The 25,469-nt window shown below is 37.1% G+C and overlaps 1 protein-coding gene across 1 annotated transcript in view; it reads right to left on the reverse strand.

Annotated features, from left to right (window-relative positions):
* The window catches only part of IQCM (IQ motif containing M), a 488,337-nt gene that overhangs the window by 315,575 nt on the left and 147,293 nt on the right, over nt 1-25,469 (reverse strand). The window contains exons 5-6 of the mRNA XM_044930386.2: nt 23,808-23,898; nt 16,327-16,421 (exon numbers count right to left, since the gene is read on the reverse strand). Coding sequence (XP_044786321.2) covers nt 16,327-16,421; nt 23,808-23,898 — 186 coding nt within the window. The remainder of the gene's footprint in view (nt 1-16,326; nt 16,422-23,807; nt 23,899-25,469) is intronic.

Below are 25,469 nucleotides of genomic sequence, written 5' to 3' on the forward strand. Positions count from 1 at the left end.
AAGCTGAAGTTGAACGGTTCTATGAAGACCTACAAGATCTTTTAGAACTAACACCCAAACAAAGATGTCCTTTTCATTACAGGGGCTGGAATGCAAAAGGAGGAGGTCAAGAGATACCTGGAGTAACAGGCAAATTTGGACTTGGAGTACAGAATGAAGCAGGGCAAAGGCTAATAGAGTTCTGCCAAAATAATGCACTGGTCACAGCAAACACCCTCTTCAAACAACACAAGAGAAGACTCTACACATGGACATCACCAGATGGTCAACACTGAAATCAGATTGATTATATTCTTTGCAGCCAAAGATGGAGAAGCTCTATACAGTCAGCAAAAACAAGACCGGAGCTGGCTGTGGCTCAGATCATGAACTCCTTATTGCCAAATTCAGAATGAAATTGAAGAAAGTGGGGAAAACCACTAGACTATTCAGATATGACCTAAATCAAATCCCTTTTGATTATGCAGTGGAAGTGAGAAATAGATTTAAGGGAGTAGATCTGATAGACAGAGTGCCTGATGAACTATGGACGGAGGTTCCTGACATTGTACAGGAGACAGGGATCAAGACCATCCCCAAGAAAAAGAAATGCAAAAAAGCAAAATGCCTGTCTGAGGAGGCCTTACAAATACCTGTATGCCGGGAGCCGGTGAGGCATTCCACTCGTGACAAAGGTCATGAGGAAGGAGGCTCGGCATACGCAAAGGCAGGATCGAGCCTCAGGAGTCCCCCTGGATATTCTCGAGCATCTACCCCCCAAACACCAGAGTCTGCCTACTTTATTGCTTTGTGCTCTCACCTCTGACTTTACTGGGGGCTGTCCCCCACCACCATCTCGCTCTGTCTGTCAAAGAGTTAACTTACAGCTCCAATTAATAAAGTTCCTGGGCAATTAGGAATGTTTAAATCCAGACCCCTCAGATAGCTCTGTAACTCGCCTGACAAGTTTACCCGGTCTCCTACAGCTATGCATACGATTGTTTACAGTCTCCCAGCCTCGAGAGGCACGGGAAGCTTAAGATATTAAAAAAGCTTAGAACCTCTCAGAGAGTTAGAAACTGTCAGAATAAACTAGTAAAGGATTTCATTGATGAGCCAATGCTTGCTGCCAAGTTTCCACATCCCCTGTATTGTATCCTTGAATGTGTATTAATATAGTTGTTATGTAGAAAAAATAAGTAGTGGCCTTGGTGTTAGCAACTTTAGACCCTTAAGGTAATAAATTCTTTCCTTTTTTGTAAACCCATTACACATCCGCCCTATAGGAATGCAATTTTATCTTCGGAAGATGGCGCCAAACCTTAAAATAATTACTCTTAGAGAAAATAAGTCTTTGTTGATACGTCTTTGTCAAGAGTCATAAAATGTTAATAAGCCTTCTGGCCAGAAGATGATGTAAATCACCTAAACCATTTGTATACAATAAATTTGCAGGAAAGAAACCCTGGTTTTTGTTAAGGATCAAAGACTGCTGACTTTGCATCCCCTATTATCCTATATGTGTAACTTAGGGTATATAAGCCCCTGTTGAAAATAAAGTTACGGGCCTTGCTCACCAAACCTTGGTCTCCCCATGTCATTTTTCTCCTCAATTTCCAGCTGAGTCTCCATCTGGAGTGCAGATATCCTCTGCGACCATTTATTTGCCTGGGCTTCTAAGACCCACTCAAGAACGTGTCTAAGGTGGGGCACCTTCCGCTATTCGAGAGGGCGGGCGCCTGCGGCCTCTGTGGTCAGAGCTAACCTGGTGTCATGGGTTATATTGATTTTCCGCGTAAACCAAGCTACTCAGCTTCTTTTCTCCACTGAATTTTCCTACTGAGCTATCCTCATTCTATTATTCTTTATATCTTTGATGAATAAATAAATAAATAGTTGCCGACGCTGTCTCCCCTTCGAATACCCTGGATCAGCTGGTGCTGGACCCCGGCACCTGTAAAAAGAAGAGAAGTGAAAAGCAAAGGAGAAAAGGAAAGATGTACCCATTTGAATGCAGAGTTCCAAAGAATAGCAAGGAGAGATTAAGAAAGCCTTCCTCAGTGATCAATGCAAAGAAATAGAGGAAAACAACAGAATGGGAAAGACTAGAGATCTCTTCAAGAAAATTAGAGATACCAAGGGAACATTTCATGCAAAGATGGGCTCAATAAAGGACAGAAATGGTATGGACCTAACAGAAGCAGAAGATATTAAGAAGAGGTGGCAAGAATACACAGAGAACTATCCAAAAAAGATCTTCATGACTGAGATAATCATGATGGTATGATCACTCACTTAGAGCCAGACATCCTGGAATGTGAAGTCAAGTGGGCCTTAGGAAGTATCACTACAAACAAAGCTAGTGGAAGTGATGGAATTCCAGTTGAGCTATTTCAAATTCTAAAAGATGATGCTGTGAAAGTGCCACATTCAATATGCCAGCAAATTTGGAAAACTCAGCAGTGGCCACAGGACTGGAAAAGGACAGTTTTCATTCCAATTCCAAAGAAAGGCAATGCCAAAGAATGCTCAAACTACTGCACAATTGTACTCATCTCACAAGCTAGAAACGTAATGCTCAAAATTCTTCAAGCCAGGCTTCAGCAATACATGAACCATGAACTTCCCAATGTTCAAGCTGGTTTTAGAAAAGGCAGAGGAACCAGAGATCAAATTGTCAACATCCGCTGGATCATTGAAAAAGCAAGAGAGTTCCAGAAAAAACATCTATTTCTGCTTTATTGACTATGCTAAAGTCTTTGACTGTGTAGATCACAATAAACTGTGGAAAATTCTGAAAGAGAAGGGAATACCAGACATTATGACCTGCCTCTTGAGAAAACTATGTGCAGGTCAGGAAGCAACAGTTAGAACTGGACATGGAATAACAGACTGGTTCCAAATAGGAAAAGGAGTATGTCAAGGCTGTATATTGTCACCCTGCTTATTTACCTTATATGCAGAGTACATCATGAGAAACGTTGGGCTGGAAGAAGCACAAGCTGGAATCAAGACTGTCGGGAGAAATATCAATAACCTCAGATGTGCAGATGACACCACCCTTATGGCAGAAAGTGAAGAAGAAATATAGAGCCTCTTGATGAAAGTGAAACATGAGAGTGAAAAAGTTGGCTTAAAGCTCAACATCCAGAAAACTAAGATCATGGCATCTGGTCCCAACACTTCATGGCAAACAGATGGGGAAACAGTGGAAACAGTGTCAGACTTTATTTTGGGGGGCTCCAAAATCACTGTAGATGGTGACTGCAGTCATGAAAGTAAAAGACGCTTACTCCTTGGAAGGAAAGTTATGACCAACCTAGACAGCATATTAAAAAGCAGGTCCATTATTTTGTCAACAAAGGTCCGTCTAGTCAAGGCTACGGTTTTTCCAGTAGTCATGTATGGATGTGAGAGCTGGACTATAAAGAAAGCTGAGCACCAAAGAATTGATGCTTTTGAACTGTGGTGTTGGAAAAGACTTTTGAGAGTCCCTTGGACTGCAAGGAGGTCCAACCATTCTATCCTAAAGGAAATCAGTCCTGGGTGTTTTTTGGAAGGACTGATTTTGAAGCTGAAACTCCAATATTTTGGCCACCTGATGCAAAGAGCTGACTCTTTTGAAAAGACCCTTATGTTGGGAAAGATTGAAGACAGGGGAAGAAGGGGACGACAGAGGATGAGATGGCTGGATGGCATCACCGACTCGATGGATGAGTGTGAGTGAACTCCAGGAGTTGGTGATGGACAGGGAGGCCTGGCGTGCTGCGGTTCATGGCGTCGCAGAGTTGGACACAAGTGAGCGACTGAACTGAACTGAGCCACTAATACTTTCGTTTTCACTTTAGTGCTTACGCATGGTTAACTGTGCAACTCTGTAAAATTCTTCATCACATCATACCAGGTTTTCACTTATTTAGCAGTCTCTCTGTCATGGTGTGGTTTAATTTGCTTTTTAACGTTGTGCTCCATTGAGCATGAGGACATTGGCTGGGCAAGTGCAGACCCACATAGGTGTGCTGACACCATGCACCCATGGGACCTTCTTTGATCCTGTATGCAGACCCACACTTGGGCTGGAACCTGGAAGTGGGTGCTCAAGAGCCCATCCTGGTAGATGGAGAAGAGAACAGGAGGTGGAACCAATTGGGAAGCAAGCCACCAAACTCCCAGTGCATATTTCATTTATGCTATCAGACTACTCACAAACCACAAATTTAAAGATAAAATTATTAAGAATTTCACTATGCCAACCATAGACCATTAAACCCCAAGCACTGATCCCCTTCTGAGGATGGAGTCCATCATGATGGAAAGGGTGCACACACATGAAGCCAACCAGACGACATACATATAGTGTTTTCTGTACATCGCCACCTGTGTGTTACATCGTGCATGCACACTTGTGAGCCCTTCTATTTCCTTCTGCGAGTGCCTGAGCACTGGCTCAGCCCTAAGCAGAAGGGAATTGAGAAGATCAGAAGTGATTGTGCCATTAACGCTTTAAATTGGCTATCAGGCTGAAACTTAGTTACCGAAAATTACTCATATATCTAAATGCAGACTTCCGTGTTTAAAGGCTGTTTCATAAATTAAGTATTTATAATTAAGATCACAGGCAATTAATTCCACAGCATGCTAAGCAACTGAATGTTTAACTGTCCTTGGCTACACATTTGATGCCAAGAACCTCCTACTCTCTACCTTCCTTCCTTTCCACTCACATATAACTGAAAAAAATGTACTACGTTTGCTGTGATAATTAATATGATCTAATAGAAGTAGATACAAATAGATTACCATCTAATACATGACTTAATTTAGATTTCAGAGAAGAAATGGTATGGAAGGGAACCAGCGAGGTGCTCTTTTTATCTCACCTTAACACTTTCACAATAATTTTGAAAGGCAGATACACATATCTCATTCCTACAAAAGGACTCTGAGGTCAGAAACAGCAAATATCCTAACCAAGGATATCCCAGTGGTGAGTGAGTACAGAGGTCTATCTTACTACAAACTTGTCCTATCACTTTTCTTTGCTTCCTTTTCTTCTTTTTCTAAGCATTTACTGCCCATGTGCCAAGCATTATCAAAGAAGTGAGCAGCCAAGACCTGGTGCAGCCCCAAATCCACGGCTGTGCTGCCACCACGGTGACACGTGGCCGTGAGCACGGGAAACACAGTTAATCTCAAATGAGATGTTCTCTGTGTTAACTACACACCACAATTCAAAGACTTTAGTAAGGAAAAAAAAAGGATGTTAAACATGTTAATAATTTTTCATAGTGATCACAAATTGAAATGATAGATTACATATATATATATATGTTTTGTGTGTGCTCCTCTGCCCATGGAATTCTCCAGGCAAGAATACTGGAGTGGGTTGCCATTTCCTGCTCCAGGGGATCTTCCCAACCCAGGGATCGAACATGCATCTCTTGTATCTCCAGCACTGGCAGGCAGATTCTTTACCATTGCATCACCTGATATATGTTTTAGGTTAAATAAAAAATGTATTTAAAATTTATTTCATCTGCTTCTCTTTACTTGTTCCATGTGGCTACTAAAAAATTTTTAATCCTAAGAATCTCACATTTTACTTCTACTGTACATCACTGGCCTAAAGATAGTCTCTCAGTCTTACTTTGGATATACAAATGAATTGCCTACCTGTAATTTTTAAATTGCAAATTATTTCAAGATTATTTTGAGTAAGAAATTTCTTGTAATTCACTAAGAAATGCATCTTCCACCCACCATCAATATTTATCGACTATATATCCAATCTATCTTGAAATTTTAAAACCTGGCCTAAAATTAACTAAAGCTTGTTTGTTGTTGTTTTTTTTTTAATCCTGACAGAGTGTACGAGGAACTGAAAAGTACCTGGATTCAAGACACAAGTACTCTTATAATGGATCAAAACAGTATTTATACCCCAAAGTATCTTTTATAAATATGCTGAACATTTTTAATATCATAGCATCCATCCTACAACATGAAAAAATTCTGCTGTTTAGAATTTGGTACATCAAAAATATTTCTCACATTTGCCTAAAGAAAATGAGGCAAGATATGTTTTCAGACAATAAAACACTTGTGTTTTTATGAAATGTGTATTAACGTGAGCAGAGGGGAATCATACAAGACAGCTCTCTTTCCTATTATATTTTTACATACTGAAAAAGCAAAACAAATCAATTTATAATGGAACATAAAGGCTAATAATCTAAAATTATATCAGGTACAGTAACATTATTGATAAACTGCTGAAACTGAATGAAAATGTACTTTTAAAAAATATGTACAGTTGTAAGAAACACCAAATTTAGCCTGTATGGGACCAACTGAAGTAAAATGCTCAAAAAATCATATAAATTTACATGAGTCTTTAGTTTATAACATTGAATCAGTGAAGTTGCTCAGTCATGTCCGACTCTGTGACCCCATGGGCTGTAGCCTACCAGGCTCTTCCATTATGGAATTATCCAGGCAAAAGTACTAGAGGGGATTGCCATTTCCTTCTCCAGGAAGATCTTCCCAACCCAGGGATCGAACCCAGTTCTCCCGCATTGCAGGCAGACGCTTTACTGTCTGAGCCACCAGGGAAGCCAGGGAAGTTTATAACATTATATGTACCACAAAATACCCAATTTATAAGCTCATCTTATATCAAATCATTCGGTTTTCCTTTGAAATACAGACTTCAGTTCAGTTCAGTCACTTGGGCTTCCCTGGTGGCTCAGAGGTTAAAGCGTCTGCCTCCAATGCGGGAGACCCAGGTTCAATTCCTGAGTCGGGAAGATCCCCTGGAGAAGGAAATGGTAACCCACTCCAGTATTCTTGCCTGGAGAATCAAGAGTCGGAGATGACTGAGCAACTTCATCACCTTCATCACCTTCGTGACCCCATGGACCGCAGCACGCCAGGCCTCCCTGTCCATCACCAACTCCCAGAGTTTATTCAAACTCATGTCCATTGAGTTGGTGATGCCATCCAACCATCTCATTCTCTGTTGTCCCCTTCTCCTCCTGCCCTCAATCTTTCCCAGCATCACAGTCTTTTCAAATGAGTCAGGTCTTCACATCTGGTGGCCAAAATACTGGAGTTTCAGCTTCAACAACAGTTTTTCCAATGAACACCTAGGACTGATTTCCTTTAGGATGGACTGGTTGGATCTCCTTGCAGTCCAAGGGACTCTGAACAGTCTTCTCCAACACCACAGTTCTAAAACATCAATTCTCCAGTGCTCAGCTTCCTTTATAGTCCAGCTCTCACATTCATACATGACCACAGGAGAAACCATAGCCTTGACTAGATGGACCTTTGTTTGCAAAGTAATGTCTCTGCTTTTTAATATGCTATCTAGGTTGGTCATAACTTTCCTTCCAAGGAATAAGCGTCTCTTAATTTCATGGCTGCAGTCACCATCTACAGTGATTTTGGAGCCCCAAAAAATGAAGTCTACCACTGTTGCCCCATCTATTTGCCTTGAAGCGATGGGACCAGATGCCATGATCTTCGTTTTCTGAATGTTGAGCTTTAAGCCAACTTTTTCACTTTCCTCTTTCCTTTCTCAGGGAGATATATTCAATATCTTATAATAACCTATAATGGAAAAGAATCTGAAGAAATATACATACATATATTAATAAAGATTGAGGTGCAGGAGGAGAAGGACGAGACAGTTGGATGACATCACCAAATGAGTGGACGTGAATTTGAGCAAACTCTGCGAGATGGTGAAGGATGGAAAAGCCTGGTGTTCTGCAGTCTGTGGGGTTGCAAAGAGTCAGACATGACTGAGCAACTGAACAGCAACAACATATATAATGTGTGTGTGTGTGTGTGTGTGTATGTACTTATAACTGAATCACTTGAAAGTAACACAACATTGTAAGTTAACTATACTTCAGTTAAATAGGTATACACGGCAAGCATCAACTACTTCTCACCCCACCTGCTGTGATATAGTGGCATTCTACATAAAACAATCTATTTAGAGATTTTACTATTTTAGATTTTGCTACTTAAAAAAAAAATCTGTCTTCTGCTTCCAAAATGAGTTGAGATTTCATCCCTCCCTTCAGCTGCCTTCACACAGTGTCAGAAGGCAGGAAAAAAGAACATGTTCTTTTCCTCTGCTGAGACTGAGTGCTGTGAACTGAACTGTGTCCCCACAAAACCTGCATGTTGAAACCCTGTCCATCAACGTGACAGTATTTGGAGATGGCTCCTTCAGGAGATAATTAGGTTCAGATGAGATTATGAGTGTGGAGTCTTCATAATGGGATTAGTGTCTAGGAAGGGACCAGAGACCTCTTTCTCTTTGAATGTATGGTCTGAGAAAAGGCCAGGTGAAAAAAACAGCTACAAGGCTGCTGCCTGCCAGTAAGGAAGAGGTCTCCCATCAGTACCCAACCAAGCTGGCTTGCATGGTTGATCTTGCATGGTGGCTTGCAACCACCTTGATCTCAGATTTCCAATGTATGGAACTGTGAATAAACATATGTTGTTTAAGCCATGCAGTTCATAGTATTTTCTTATGGTAACCCAAGCTAACTAGTACACTGAATAAGCCCTAGAGTGGCAGGCAGACAAAGAAGGCTACACATATACATGGAAGAGAATTCTCTGACGATCATTGGGGGAAAAAATGAAATGGATATTTAAGTCCAATTAATGAAAGGTAACTATTAGACTTAACGAAAATAAATAATGGGCTTCCCTGATAGCTCAGTTGGTAAAGAATCCTAGGTTTTAAAAAGATGCTAAGGGATTACAATTGGAAGGAAATAAACCAAGTTGTTAACTATGGGAAGGGTGGAAGCATAATGGACAAGTTTTTCTTTTCTCCAAATGTTCTTTAATATAACTGATTATATTTATAACAAAAAGAAATGAAACCTAAAAATTTGCTAGTGATCTTAATATGAGTCTAATGGCAAGGGTTTTATCTTAAGCCATCTTCACAGGGGAACAAAAACTATTTATAAAGCATTTTTTGAGTTTTCATATGTCCAACACTTTCTATCGGCTATTTTTAAAGGGGGACTGATGTCCTCAAAAAAACTTCATTTTACTGAGAGAAGACTGCATCACACTAATTAGATAATAATACCATATATAACTCCCAGTGGCTCAGTGATAGAATCCACCTGCAAGGCCGGAGATACAGGAGACATGAGTGCAACCAATGTCTGGAGCTTCCCTGGAAGAGGAAATGGCAACCCATTCCAGTATTCTTGCCATGAAAATCCCATAGACAGAGGAGCCTGGTGGGCTACGGTCCACTGGGTCATAAAGAGTTGGACACGACTTAGCAACTAAATGCACACACACATCATATATAACAGAATGTAGAAAGTGTTCATTATCAGGAAGAACTTCAATGAAGGTTTTTCATCAGAGTTGACCAATATGAAGATCAGGAAAATATAGCAATTAATTATAAATTCATCAAATAATAATGCACTATAGAGAAAATTGGTATGGTTACAATGTTGGTTTGAATTTAAAAAATAAATAAAGTGGACTGACTTTTAGCAAAACTGACCGAAGAGAAAGAGTGAGGAAGGGAAGGAGAGAAAGAGTTAACACGTGTGCCTAAATAATAAATACCAAAAATTAAAAAGAATACATCAGCAAAAATGTTATTATGGACAACTTTATAGCAATACTCTTGACAATTCAGACATATCCTTATAAACATAACTTACTAAAACTGAAAGAAGATGAAAATAGCTTCATAAAGACATTTTATCCATATAAAAAAATGTCCAGGTCAAGTAACTTTACTAGTGAGTTTCTCCCAACATTTAAGAAAAATATACCAGTCTCATACAAATTCTTCTAGACACCAGAAAAAGAGGAAATGGTTTCCAACTTACTGTATATAATGTCATCACCTCAATACCAAATCCTGACAAGGTCATTACAAACAAGAAAAATAATAGGCCATTTCTCTCTTCAATAAAATTAAAAATCTCTCAACAGAGTATTACCAAATTGAATTTGTATTAGGTTTATTCCAGGGTTAAACATTAGTTTGACATCTGAAAACCAATAAGTTAATTCACTACATTAAAAAACAAATGAGAGAAATCATACAATCATCTTGAGATAAAAAGAAAATTAGTTGATAAAGTTCAAAATCAGTTCATGATAAAAACTCTTAGAAACCTAGGAACTTTTAGTATAATAAGGAGAGTGTATAACAAACACTATATATACATTATACTTAATGCTAAAGTATATAATACTTCCTTTTGAGACCGGGAATGAGACAAGAAAGCTTCTCATCGCTTCTATTTTACATAGTACAGGGGGCGTTAACCAGCAAAATAAAGCAAGAAAAAAATAAAAGCTCTAGAATAGGAAAGAAAGAACCAAAACACTCATCACTTGTGGACAATGTGATTGTGTATATAGGAAGTCTAAAATGATCAACATATAAACCAGATAAACCACTAGGAGTAGTAAGACAATTTTTAAAATGTCACAGGGACATAAGGTCCACACAGAAAGATGAACTGTATTTCTATATTCCAGAAAAGAGAGTGGTGGTGAAATAAAATTTTAAATACCATATAAAACAGCATCAAAAACATCAAATGCATAAAAATATATCTTTCTCAAAATTCAAAAAACTATAAAATACTACTGAGACCATTCTAAAAGGCCTAAATAAAAGGATATTTCACATCCATCTGTATTTCATTCTAAAAATTTCTAAGGTTTTCTTAAATCTTAATCTACATAGAATCAAGGAAATCTTGTATGGATCACAATAAACTGTGGAAAATTCTTCAAGAGATGGGAATACCAGACCACCTGACCTGCCTCTTGAGAAATCTATATGCAGGTCAGGAAGCAACAGTTAGAACTGGACATGGAACAACAGACTGGTTCCAAATAGGAAAAGGAGTACGTCAAGCCTGTATGTTGTCACCCTGCTTATTTAACTTCTATGCAGAGTACATCATGAGAAACGCTGGGCTGGAAGAAGCACAAGCTGGAATCAAGACTGTCGGGAGAAATATCAATAACCTCAGATATGCAGATGACACCACCCTTATGGCAGAAAGTGAAGAAGAACTAAAGAGCCTCTTGATGAAGGTGAAAGAGGAGAGTGAAAAAGTTGGCTTAAAGCTCAACATTCAGAAAACTAAGATCATGGCATCCGGTCCCATTACTTCATGGCAAATAGATGGGACAACAGTGGTAGACTTCATTTTTGGGGAGCTCCAAAATCACTGCAGATGGTGACTGCAGCCATGAAATTAAGAGACACTTACTCCTCGGAAGGAAAGATATGACCAACCTAGATAGCATATTCAAAAGCAGAGACAGTACTTTGTCAACAAGGTCCGTCTAGTCAAGGCTATGGTTTTTCTAGTGGTCATGTATGCGTGTGAGAGTTGGACTATAAAGAAAGCTGAGCACTGAAGAATTGATGCTTTGAACTGTGGTGTTGGAGAAGACTCTTGAGAGTCCCTTGGACTTCAAGGAGATCCAACCAGTCCATCCTAAAGGAAATCAGTCCTGGGTATTCATTGGAAGGACTGATGTTGAAGCTGAAACTCCAATACTTTGGCCACCTGATACGAAGAGCTGACTCATTTGAAAAGACCCTGATGCCGGGAAAGATTGAGGGCAGGTGGAGAAGGGGACGAGATGGTTGGATGGCATCACTGACTTGATGGACATGGGTTTAGGTAGACTCCAGGAATTGGTGATAGACAGGGAGGCCTGGTGTGCTGCGGTCCATGCGGTCGCAAAGAGTCAGACACAACTGAGCGACTGAACTGAAACAAACATTAGGTTTAATAATTAATGATAATTATGGTATGGTTTCTGAGATTAAAGTTTTAAAAAAGAAAAAATTAAAATAATGGACAATGATAGTATAAACTTCAAAATGGAGGCAGAGCAAACCTAAAGTGCTTCATAGCCCTGTTATTACCCCAAGAAGATAACATTTTTCCTCATTTACTGTATTTAAATCAATATTATTTGTTTATCAAAGACACCTCAGTAAAAAAATTAGTCACAACAAAACTAACAAAGGATTACTAGCAAGAATTTAAGAGAATTCCTCCACATCTGTGGTGGAAGCAAAGGAATAGGATTTGCACGAGGCACACAAGTAGATGATAGTTGCCATCAATATTATAGTCTTTTGGTTGTGGGATGATTTTGTTTGTGTTCATTATAATACTAAATAAGACAAAAATAAATTGGAAGGCAGTTCATGGACAAGTGAAGATAATGCATCATGAAACAAGGATTTCTATTAATTTAATTCTAGATACCTGAGGTTGGACAACAAATACATGCACATATAATTGTTGATAGATAGACAGGTAGAGGAAAGTGATGCTGTTTTTTGCTATATTTTTTGTTTTTTAATTAGGAAAGCTGTAGACCACCAGGAATAAGTAAAAGTCCTAAATACAAATTCAGTTCAATTTAGTCGTTTAGTCATGTCCGACTTTTGCAACACCATGGACTGCAGAAAACATGTACACAGTCACTGAGTTGGAGGTGTTAAGTTCATAATGCCTAATGACAACCTAGGCAGAAATGCTGACTAAGCTGTGGAGGTGAGCTGGAGTTGAAGAGAATAACCAGGCTGGAGATATAGATTGGAGTCATCTGCATATAAATGGTAGTTAAAACTACAGATTGAATAAAATTACCAAGAGAATGATTATAGCTGAGAAAAAATTCCAAAAGTGATCTCCTGGCCTAGGAACATTTTATCTAGGGAACTGTAGCTAAGAATGACTACTCTGTTAAGCACCAGGATGCATGTTATACATTTTACGAGCATTATCTGAAAAATTCTAGGTAGGTATTATTATTATTCCCCATTTAAACAATGAAGAAACTGAGTCACAGAATGATTAACTTCGATGAGGTTTTCCAGCTAGAAACTGGGAGAGCCAGAATTCTAACCTCATTAGAGTAATTGCAGTAACTCCAATGCCTTCACTCTTAATCACTGTGCTATATGGCTTTAAAGGGCAAGACTTCAGGTGGTACAAGGTACATACATATATATATATATATATATATATATATATATAAAAATACTACTATTATGTATTCTACATTTTATAAGTCAAATGGATTGAAATCATGACTTTGCCTTAATTCCTATGTTCTAATTTCCTGTCCTTTTTCCTTTAAGAATAATTTTTTATCCTAAAAAAAATTAACTGGGCAACTTTAAGAGCCCAGTAAATTACCACACACCCCAGAGAAACCACAAGTTCTACATTATTTCACAATTTAAGCAACATTCTGTTATTAAACAGATCTCAGTGGCTGTTTTCAGACATTCAATGAAGCTGTCACTTACGAGAGTTATATGTGGAGAAAAAGCTTTGTTGTGCAAATGTTTAGACTATAGCCTCAAAATGAACTAAAAAATTGACAAGCATAAAAATATATTCATTATTTTTCCATCCAAGACACAAAGCCAGGACCATACCTCAGTTATGGTAAAAACTCATGGTAAAAATCAACATTTTCCATATTTTGCTAATAGCTTACATAAAATAAGTTTATGACCAGAGAGCTTCAGATATTTCTGCCCTTATTTTTTTTTAATGTTGCAATTATAAAAGAGTGGTTTAGCTTAAAACAAAATAAAACAAAGACTTCACATACAACAAAACAGGGATGAAATTTCCATTCTTATTGGATTAAAAATACATTTCAATTTAAGGGAAAAAAAGAGCTACCCTGCGGCATTTGGAAATAATGATTTTTATTGCAATTTTTACACTTTTAGCCAGTTCAACCTTTAGATTTCCCATGATGTTTATGGGTATTGAGAGACTTAGATCATGAAACTAATAATCTACCCAACAATTTGCTTTTAAAACATATGAAAAACACTGTATAACATTCTACTTATTTTTATGGTATCTGTGCAGTCTCCATGTAATTCTGATTAAACAAGAACTGTAAAAGTACTGGGTCCAGTGCTATCCTTTTGTATGTTTATATTCACTGCTGTTATTATTATATTTTCCCAAGTTCTTTTTTCTTTTATCAGTTATCAAGTTTTAGCCTACTGTGTAGAAACAGACACATAGAAATATATAGAAGGATATTCCATTCGAGTAGCTTCCCCTTTTATCTTCACTTATTTATTCATTTAACAAATGTTTGTTAATGCCCAATATGTGCCAGTCACTGTGATAAGCATAGGAATTCTTTAGCTTCCAAGAAGTTATAGTTCTATTAGTACTGATAAATATTTTAGATATTTCAGAACATTTTTGCACAGATAGAATCTTTAGCAAATCTCAAATTCCATCATGTAGGGATCTGCCCATTCTGCAAACCCTCTAGTCACAATTTCACAATAATCTATAGCTAGTAACTGGGATTCTCTCAACAAATGTTTTAGAAGAAAGGTCTTCCATCTTTTCCTTAGCACTAAACAAACAGTGGTTGAGCCCCTGTATAGTAAGCTCCACAGGTACAGAGAAAGAAGACTCATTTCTAATTTCAGATTAGAGCCATGAGAATTACTGAACCCTTCAATGGACTGATACGCCCCCTACAAAATGGAAAGAGACATGTGATTTACCTGAGGTGGATGGTATTTGAAAACAGAGGCTTTCATCAACTTTTAGGATGATCCTGCTGTTGCTGCTGCTGCTGCTGCTGCTGCTAAGTCACTTTAGTCGTTTCTGACTCTGTGCAACCCCAGAGACGGCAACCCACCAGGCTCCCCCATCCCTGGGATTCTCCAGGCAAGAACACGGGAGTGGGTTGCCATTTCCTTCTCCAATGCATGAAAGTGAAGAGTGAAAGTGAAGTCGCTCAGTCGTGTCCGAGTCTTCGCGACCCCAAGGACTGCAGCCCACCAGGCTCCTCTGTCCATGGGATTTTCCAGGCAAGAGTACTGGAGTGGGTTGCCATTGCCTTCTCCGAGGATGATCCTGAATAAACGCTAAAGTAAAGTGAAAGTCTCTCAGTTGTATCCGACTCTTCGCAACCCCATGGACTATACAGTCCACGGGATTATCCAGGCCAGAATACTGGAGTGGGTAATGGTTCCCTTCTACAGGAGATCTTCCCAACCCAAGGATTGAACCCAGGTATCCCTCACTGCAAGCAACTTCTTTACCAGCTAAGCCACCAGGAAAACCCAAGAATACTGGAGTGGGTAGCCTATCCCTTCTCCAGCTGATCTTCCTAACCCAGGAATCAAAGCCAGGTCTCCAGCATTGTAGGCGGATTTTTTACCACATGAGCTACCAGGGAAGCCCTGAAGAAACCCTAAATGTCACACAATTTGTAGAACTTCCACTGTGTAGAAGCTTTCAAGGGTTATCACATTTCAAGATCACTATCTATTAAAACTATTTCACCCACTGGATCCTATATCATAAGAGGAATTTTTGACAGCATTTATCTCTTCACATACATACTCAATTCTAGACTCAACTGAGACCTACACATTATTCTACTACTCTGAGGCTTCAAATTATCTGATCGAGCCTTAAAAGAATTTAAGCTATGGACAAATACAAACAAAAATTTTAAACAGGCCTATTATGTGTTCAAGATTCTGATATTATATTCACAAATACTAATAGTTTGGTTAAACACTGGTTGGATTAACAAAAATGCATTTGATGAACCTCCAGTTGATGCTTAAATTCTTTCTAAAGTAATTCAAACAAATAAAGGCTAGTAAAATTATTGTTGGATAAAGCAAATTTTAAACAAGAGCGCCTTGAGAACCCAATAGAGTTTATCCTGCAAATTTCAAAAAATGTATTCCAACATCAATGCTCCACTCTACAAGAAAAGTTTTCTCTTAATGACAGCCTGAAGCTCAAGACATGAGTAACAAATTAAAAAGAGGGAAAACTACAAAATAGCTTTCTTTGAATCAATAGCCCCCAAGTCATCACATAGCTGACCATGTTCCAAACAGATTTTCAGTCACATTTAACAGACTTTTAGAGGTTCATCTATATTTTCTTTTGAAGAAATCTTAATACATATTTTGGTAAACAACAATAACTCAACTATAGAGAAACATTTAAAATTCTAAGAATGTATCCTTATAATTTTCTAAAACCTTCAATATTTACACACATTTAAAAAATCCAATCTCTAAAGTTCAAATAAAGGAGCTGAACATTAGTTAGTACTAGTTGTTTCTGAAATCTCTATCTTGTGATACATTATTTGAAATGAAATATAAAGGAAATGACTGTTCAATACTAGCTGTGTGCGTCTGCTTTTTAAATGAATACTAAACAATGAAGAATCACCATGTTGCTACTGCACTTAGGCCGTGAGACTCACCATGCTCTTTCAGCTGCCCCATGGAAGAGGAGGTCATGGGTCGTAAATGCAGGCCAAGGTTGAAGACCGGGAAGGCAGAAAAGGAGTCCAGCTTTCTGTTTCCAAAACATGAAGTGAGAGCTTTGAGTGACTGACTAGCCCTTATTTTGTAACACAAACTCCAGAATAATGTTGCAAGATTAGATACTAATCAGAGAGAAAAGGACTTTTCTCCTATCAACAGAGACTCTGACTATGCTATCCTTGTGCCCTCACTGCAGAGTAAGGAGCACACAGAGTAAGGAGCACACAGCTGGCCCTCTATAAACAATCACTATTGAATGAAAGACAAAGTAATACCAACTGTTGCTGCCCCTGAGCAAAGATAGTATGTAACTTTTGCTTTCTAAAAGAAAAACTCTAACAAAAATTAGAAAACAACACACATCACATCTATTTCTTCCATTTTGCAAAGATTTTAAGTAACATGTTTTCCTATTATGACTTGGAGAGCTTCAACCAAGTCAGCTGAATCAAAAAATGAGTAGCATGCAGAAACTTTGGAAAATGGAAATAAACAAAAGTAAGAAAACAAAAATTACCCCTAATTCACTACCCTAGTAGTGTGAATAATAATTGCAAAGCTTTAAATTCTTCCTAAGAGTTGAGCACTATTCTAACTTTTTATATGTCTTATATTTAATACTCAAAACAAGCCTCTGGGTATTTACTATTATTATACCCATTTTATAAAGGAAGAAACTAAAAGATTAGGGGTTAGATAGGCTACAGTTCAGATTACTCCAGTTAGAAATGGATGGAGTCAAGATTTGAATCAAGGCAGTGGGATTTAGGGAACTAAGTAAACACCTTATTACTATCTATCACCAACTCCATTTGTCACAATTAACATGTATAATATACTCCACACTTATGTTTAGGTGTACCTAAATGTACATGAACGTTTTAGCTTATTTCTTATATTTGACAAAATACAATTAATGTATTTCCTTGTAAATGTACAAAGATGCACACCATTATTTTGGCCTAGAAATTCTAGACCAATTTGAATCCAATTTGAACAACTGGATTGTTCAAAATCCAATTTAACTGAATGGTATTGAATTCAATTTGAATTCAAACTGAATCAATTCAATTTGAACTGGAATTGCTAGTTCAAAAATTTTAGAAATGTTAAACACGAATTTTTAGAATTTTTTTTTAATGTTTTCCTTTTTTTTTTAATTTTATTTTTAAACTTTACATAATTGTATTAGTTTTGCCAAATATCAAAATGAATCCACCACAGGTATACATGTGTTCCCCATCCTGAACCCTCCTCCCTCCTCCCTCCCCATTCCATCCCTCTGGGTCGTCCCAGTGCACCAGCCCCAAGCATCCAGTATTGTGCATCGAACCTGGACTGGCAACTCATTTCATACATGATATTTTACATGTTTCAATGCCATTTTCCCAAATCTTCCCACCCTCTCCCTCTCCCACAGAGTCCATAAGACTGTTCTATCCATCAGTGTCTCTTTTGCTGTCTCGTACACAGGGTTATTGTTACCATCTTTCTAAATTCCATATATATGCGTTAGTATACTGTATTGTGTTTTTCTTTCTGGCTTACTTCACTCTGTATAATAGGCTCCAGTTTCATCCACCTCATTAGAACTGATTCAAATGTATTCTTTTTAATGGCTGAGTAATACTCCATTGTGTATATGTACAATAGCTTTCTTATCCATTCATCTGCTGATGGACATCTAGGTTGCTTCCATGTCCTGGCTATTATAAACAGTGCTGCGATGAACATTGGGGTACACGTGTCTCTTTCCCTTCTGGTTTCCTCAGTGTGTATGCCCAGCAGTGGGATTGCTGGATCATAAGGCAGTTCTATTTCCAGTTTTTTAAGGAATCTCCACACTGTTCTCCATAGTGGCTGTACTAGTTTGCATTCCCACCAACAGTGTAAGAGGGTTCCCTTTTCTCCACACCCTCTCCAGCATTTATTACTTGTAGACTTTTGGATTGCAGCCATTCTGACTGGTGTGAAATGGTACCTCATAGTGGTTTTGATTTGCATTTCTCTGATAATGAGTGATGTTGAGCATCTTTTCATGTGTTTGTTAGCCATCTGTATATCTTCTTTGGAGAAATGTCTATTTAGTTCTTTGGCCCATTTTTTGATTGGGTCATTTATTTTTTGGAGTTGAGCTGTAGGAGTTGCTTGTATATTCTCGAGATTAGTTGTTTGTCAGTTGCTTCATTTGCTATTATCTTCTCCCATTCTGAAGGCTGTCTTTTCACCTTGCTAATAGTTTCCTTTGATGTGCAGAAGCTTTTAAGTTTAATTAGGTCCCATTTGTTTAGTTTTGCTTTTATTTCTAATATTCTGGGAGGTGGGTCATAGAGGATCCTGCTGTGATGTATGTCAGAGAGTGTTTTGCCTATGTTCTCCTCTAGGAGTTTTATAGTTTCTGGTCTTATGTTTAGATCTTTAATCCATTTTGAGTTTATTTTTGTGTATGGTGTTAGAAAGTGTTCTAGTTTCATTCTTTTACAAGTGGTTGACCAGATTTCCCAGCACCACTTGTTAAAGAGATTGTCTTTAATCCATTGTATATTCTTGCCTCCTTTGTCAAAGATAAGGTGTCCATATGTGCATGGATTTATCTCTGGGCTTTCTATTTTGTTCCATTGATCTATATTTCTGTCTTTGTGCCAATACCATACTGTCTTGATAACTGTGGCTTTGTAGTAGAGCCTGAAGTCAGGTAGGTTGATTCCTCCAGTTCCATTCTTCTTTCTCAAGATCGCTTTGGCTATTCGAGGTTTTTTGTATTTCCATACAAATTGTGAAATTATTTGTTCTAGCTCTGTGAATAATACTGTTGGTAGCTTGATAGGGATTGCATTGAATCTATAGATTGCTTTGGGTAGTATACTCATTTTCACTATATTGATTCTTCCAATCCATGAACATGGTATATTTCTCCATTTGTTAGTGTCCTCTTTGATGTCTTTCACCAGTGTTTTATAGTTTTCTATATATAGGTCTTTAGTTTCTTTAGGTAGATATAGTCCTAAGTATTTTATTCTTTCCGTTGCAATGGTGAATGGAATTGTTTCCTTAATTTCTCTTTCTGTTTTCTCATTATTAGTGTATAGGAATGCAAGGGATTTCTGGGTGTTGATTTTATATCCTGCAACTTTACTATAATCATTGATTAGTTCTAGTAATTTTCTGGTGGAGTCTTTAGGGTTTTCTATGTAGAGGATCATGTCATCTGCAAATAGTGAGAGCTTTACTTCTTCTTTTCCACTTTGGATTCCTTTGATTTCTTTTTCTGCTCTGATTGCTGTGGCCAAAACTTCCAACACTATGTTGAATAGTAATGGTGAAAGTGGGCACCCTTGTCTTGTTCCTGACTTGAGACGAAATGCTTTCAGTTTTTCACCATTGAGGATACTGTTTGCTGTGGGTTTGTCATATATAGCTTTTATTATGTTGAGGTATGTTCCTTCTATTCCTGCTTTCTGGAGAGTTTTTTTCATAAATGGATGTTGAATTTTGTCAAAGGCTTTCTCTGCATCGATTGAGATAATCATATGGTTTTTATTTTTCAATTTGTTAATGTGGTGTAGTACATTGATTGATTTGCGGATATTGAAGAATCCTTGCATCCCTGGGATAAAGCCCACTTGGTCATGGTGTATGATCTTTTTAATGTGTTGTTGGATTCTGATTGCTAGAATTTTGTTAAGGATTTTTGCATCTATGTTCCTCAGTGATATTGGCCTGTAGTTTTCTTTTTTTGTGGGATCTTTGTCAGGTTTTGGTATTAGGGTGATGGTGGCCTCATAGAATGAGTTTGGAAGTTTACCTTCCTCTGCAATTTTCTGGAAGAGTTTGAGTAGGATAGGTGTTAGCTCTTCTCTAAATTTTTGGTAGAATTCAGCTGTGAAGCCGTCTGGACCTGGGCTTTTGTTTGCTGGAAGATTTTTGATTACAGTTTCAATTTCCGTGCTTGTGATGGGTCTGTTAAGATTTTCTATTGCTTCCTGGTCAAGTTTTGGAAAGTTGTACTTTTCTAAGAATTTGTCCATTTCTTCCACGTTGTCCATTTTATTGGCATATAATTGTTGATAGTAGTCTCTTATGATCCTTTGTATTTCTGTGTTGTCTGTTGTGATCTCTCCATTTTCATTTCTAATTTGATTGATTTGATTTTTCTCCCTTTGTTTCTTGATGAGTCTGGCTAATGGTTTGTCAATTTTATTTATCCTTTCAAAAAACAGCTTTTGGTTTTGTTGATTTTTCCTATGATCTCTTTTGTTTCTTTTGCATTTATTTCTGCTCTAAGTTTTAAGATTTCTTTCCTTCTACTCTGCCCATCAAAAAAGTATAGTCTAAAAGGAAAGTCTGTGACTGTCCTATTTTGAGTTTTATAGTTGGTATAGAGTAGATCCTCACTAAATTAGTAAATCAATGAGTGATTTATAGGATCCATTAGTCTAGTTGTCACTCATGTGGTTCACGATTATGCAGTTGGCCAAAGAACTGAGATATCCCTTATATGACAAAATCATATTGTCAATGGAAAATATGAGAGGTTTGAGTATGCAGGCAGCTTTGCCAAACTCCATTTGAAATTCTAGAATTTTATTTATATGCTACCAAGAATGGGGCCAAGGTACATAGTTGTAGTTTGATTTGCTTCCTTAAAACTGCTGCTGCTGCTGCTAAGTCACTTCAGTCATGTCCGACTCTGTGCGACACCAGACATGGCAGCCCACCAGGCTCCCCTGTCCCCGGGATTCTCCAGGCATGAACACTGGAGTGGGTTGCCATTTCCTTCTCCAATGCATGAAAGTGAAAAGTGAAAGTGAAGTCACTCAGTCGTGTCCGACTCCTAGCGACCCCATGGACTGCAGCCTACCAGGCTCCTCCGTCCATGGGATTTTCCAGGCAAGAGTGCTGGAATGGGGTGCCATTGCCTTCTCCTTAAAACTAGACCCTGGCTAAATATTTTTACATAAATCTCCAAATTAGAACTATTAATTGCATTTTTCAATGATTCTCTATTAATGAAAGATTCTGATAGAAGCAGACAAAAATTCATCCACTAAGCAAAATATTTTATAAACATTAAGATGAAATGCCAGAGTTGTTTAACACAAATGTGAAATGACATGAGGGAGTCTATCATTATTTTATAATATCCTCATTCTGTTATTAATTAGAATAACCTAAATACAAATACTCATCTAACACATAAGAAACTCCCACTGATCACAAAACTAGGGGAAGAAGTTGAGGCTCATTTGCCTAAAATCATAGAAAACATTTACAGAAATGCAGTTGTCATACCTTCAAATGTATCAAATATTATCAAGTAAAAAAATTAGCTCTAATAGATAAATGCATAATAAATTTCCTTGATGGAAAATTAATATTTAGAATGCACTCACATTTATCATTGTTGTTGTAAGAGTATTTAATGTATAATTAATCTTTGAAGTTAGGATTTAAAGGTACATTGAAGAACTTCATTTCCTTAAACCTAAATTTGAATATGCAGAAGTATTCAATTGTGTTTTCCTTTGCAAGTTAAACATAGAGAAATTTGGGGGGGAAATAGACATTTATAAGATTCTATCATATTTCTTCATGTATTTCATAAGGAATTTCTTTTGCTGGGCCGATATTTTTATGGTCCACCTAAAAATATTATGGTTCATCCTTAAAAGTTAGTGTTTTCTAAGGCATCTTCTGGGGAATTAGAAGTAATTCACATACAACTCCTGTCACAGGACTCTGTTGGAGCAGAAACTTTTCCAGAGTCTTACAAAGGGTTATACAATTTAGCGCCTTCTCTGCATTGTTAACAATCTCCTACCGGATTTCCTGACTGATTCTGTTTTCCTTTCTGTCCTTTATAGCCTCGTGGCTCAGTTACTTCTAACGTTTGTGAATGAAGCTAGCTTCAGCGGGTAGGAAACACATTACCCCCACTTGTCAGCTGTAAATAAAGTCAAGGCACCTCCGGTGGATTGATGATACTCAGGGTCTGTGTGCCCCAAGCTGTCACTGAAGCACTTTTAGTTTCAAAAGGTGTTGACCTTCCTCATTAAGCAAGACATGTTTTCATTAAACATGGAATGTTAGAATGCCAAGAGACCTTTATCTTTACCAATTTCAGAAGAAACAGTTCTTAAGGAAATACTCAACTCTCTTGAGAAGACATGCTGAAAGATATTAAATGATCAGATTTATTGTTAATGAGTGCTCCAAGTATCCCTAAATTCTTCTTCTTCTTCCTTGGATCACAGCTCCATCTAATATACTAAAAATGGTAGCTTTTCAAATTAGCTCCATTTAGCTTTTCTAGTTTTAAAGTTTACCTGAAATTCTCAACTCTGGTTAAATTGCCATATTAACTACTCTTTTATCAGGCAACACTGTGCTACTCTAACCCAGGTCTTGGGTTAACTCAAGTAAAGGCAAAAGCTTTAAACTGGTAAATTTCCTATATAAATCATTTATTTTCTTTTGTAATTCATATCTTCTCTTACCATGGGTAAAACCAAATCCTCATTATTAAAGCTATGCATATATTTCACTCTTCCAAATTCCCATAGTATTACCTTTTACTTCTGAGTAAGAAACTTGTAGTGCTAAGCACATCATGCAGGTAAGTTTTAGAAGAGCCAAGACATTCCTTACAGCCATAGCAACATTTTCTTAAACTTCTATTACCTAATACCCCACATTTCTGATCATGTTATATAACGAATTAACATAAAACAAGCCACTGAAATATACATCTTAACAGAACAGCATTTACGTTCTACAAGTATAAATGTTCTTACAAAATGTGCTGAAGAGCCTTTAAAGTTTCTATCTGTAGCTTCAGAGCCAAAACTTATGTACACAATTGTAACATTATCCCAAAGGTGATGCTGCTATTTAGTGGAATAATTCAGAAAAGTAACTGACCCATCTCCAGACACCTTTGGACAGCAGAAGCAATGCTCAAAATTCCTGCCTTCAAAGTATGCTCTGTAGGATCAGCCTCATCTTCTGTTAGAAAACACACTAATTTTAAATTATTATATTAAAAAGGAAAAATTATCTTAACTCTGCTTCATAATTGCTGCAGATTAATTATTAAAATTCCAAACTTATGTAATATTACCATAAAATATGGCATTTTTCTCAAGAAAGCCACAAACTGGATTTGAGCTTATGCACTGTAAAACCCAGATGGTTTGCTTAACTATTCAGACATCCTCCAGTTCAGTTCAAAAGTTAATTGAACTGAAAACTAAAATTTTGATAATTGATGTTCTTCGAGGTACTAAAGCAGAAGGATAAATTAGCCTTATGTACGGGGTGTTAAAAAACTTGAGAAACCATGACAATTGGTCAAGAAATACTAGCAAAGAAGAAAAGTGCATGTTGTTTATAGGTTAGCCAACTACACCTTCCTTACCTGGTCTTTCCATGGTGCAACTGCTTCTCTTTCTCCATTTTTTTACTCACTGACTCAATATTAGTAACTATTTTATCCAGTTTAACTTGTTCTTGAATTTGAAAGAAAAAAGAACATTTTAATTGTATACTATTAGTTTTCAAGGTCTAAGTGCATGTTTTTAATTAAATTGCAAATCACAGATTTTTTAATAACAGGTACAGTATTTTTCAAAAAAATTACTAATAAAAAGATAGCCTAAAAACACATTTGAGTGTCTTTTTTCACCCCATGCTCCTCAGATGTTTTGCAATTACTAAAATTTAGGACTGCAAGTATAGAGTAAATGAACTGCATATATCAGAAAGGAGATCGCTCCCTTTGTAGAGAAATGTCAGCAAGAATACAGCACAAACCAAGAATACAGTCTCCTTTATACATATCAGTATTATGGTCATCCTTATCTTCATAAGGCTTAGCTTTTATAGGAGAGCCTGCTATTTCAAAATAATTTAGCAATCATTAGTTAATGTAATAGGAACACGGAGAGCTCCAGAAATCTCCTCCATTTGCTAGAAAGACTTAAATCCACAAAAGCAAAGGTTCTGCATTAAAAAAAAAAAAAAATTAAGTTCTTAGAGTCTAAAAAGAAACAAGATAAATATTTTTAAATACTTATTACTTTATATTTTATTCAGATAATGGGACTAACATAGTCCTAACATATGGGGCTAACAGTTTGAAACTGTGCAACAAAATATTGTCATATCTATTAAGGACCTTCTAGTTAACTAGTTCAGGTATATTAAAAAGATATTAAAGATACAGAGAACATATGAGATTAAACCCTGTTTCAGAAATATTTACAAATTAGTTGGTACATCAATGCTAATGAATAAAAGAGCACACTAGACAGCATTATATAATTTAGATTTAAAATGTATAACAAAGACCATACAAAATTCGGAGAAATGGAAAACAGAATGCTAATATTTACTATTCATAATATATTAGGGGTGTTGGTTAGCACTTCTGTGGATTATCTCACACTTAAACCTGGAAATTGGATTTTTGGTGAATTTTTGTGATTATTCTCTTTTATTCATCAGGAAAGCAGTTTACCCAAGATCTAAGTTTTAAAAGTGCTAAACCAGGGATCAAACCCATTATCCTTGACTGTAAGTTCACCCTTCTTCACTCTGCCCTACCACCTCAGCAGGTTTCATGAGGGTGCTTAATTATTGATTATTAACAGCAATTATTATCCTAATTATTAGTAATTATTTGTGTTACAACAATTATTAGGTGCCTAGTAATGGGAAAAGGATAATCTCTGCCATGCTTACATTGGAGGGTGATATAGAGCTCAAAAGATACACTTCATACAAAGATAAATGGCAAGTTGAGAAATACATTAAGGTGAAAAAGAAAAAATTAAAAGTTTGAGTCTTAAAAACATAACATTTAAAAATATTTGCCATACATCAAGTGTGCTAATTGCTGTATATGGATTATCATTTTTTATTCTCACAACCACCCCGTAAGTTAGTTATATTATTGTCTCCATGTTTACAGATGAGGAAACTGAAGCAGAGAAATAGAGATGAACTTTTCTAAGGTTATACAGCTAGTAGTAGGCAGAGACAATATTCAAACCCAAGCAGGCAATTCCTAGAACCTGCA

Source organism: Bubalus bubalis, chromosome 17, assembly GCF_019923935.1.
Source record: "Bubalus bubalis isolate 160015118507 breed Murrah chromosome 17, NDDB_SH_1, whole genome shotgun sequence".
Taxonomy (NCBI): domain Eukaryota; kingdom Metazoa; phylum Chordata; class Mammalia; order Artiodactyla; family Bovidae; genus Bubalus; species Bubalus bubalis.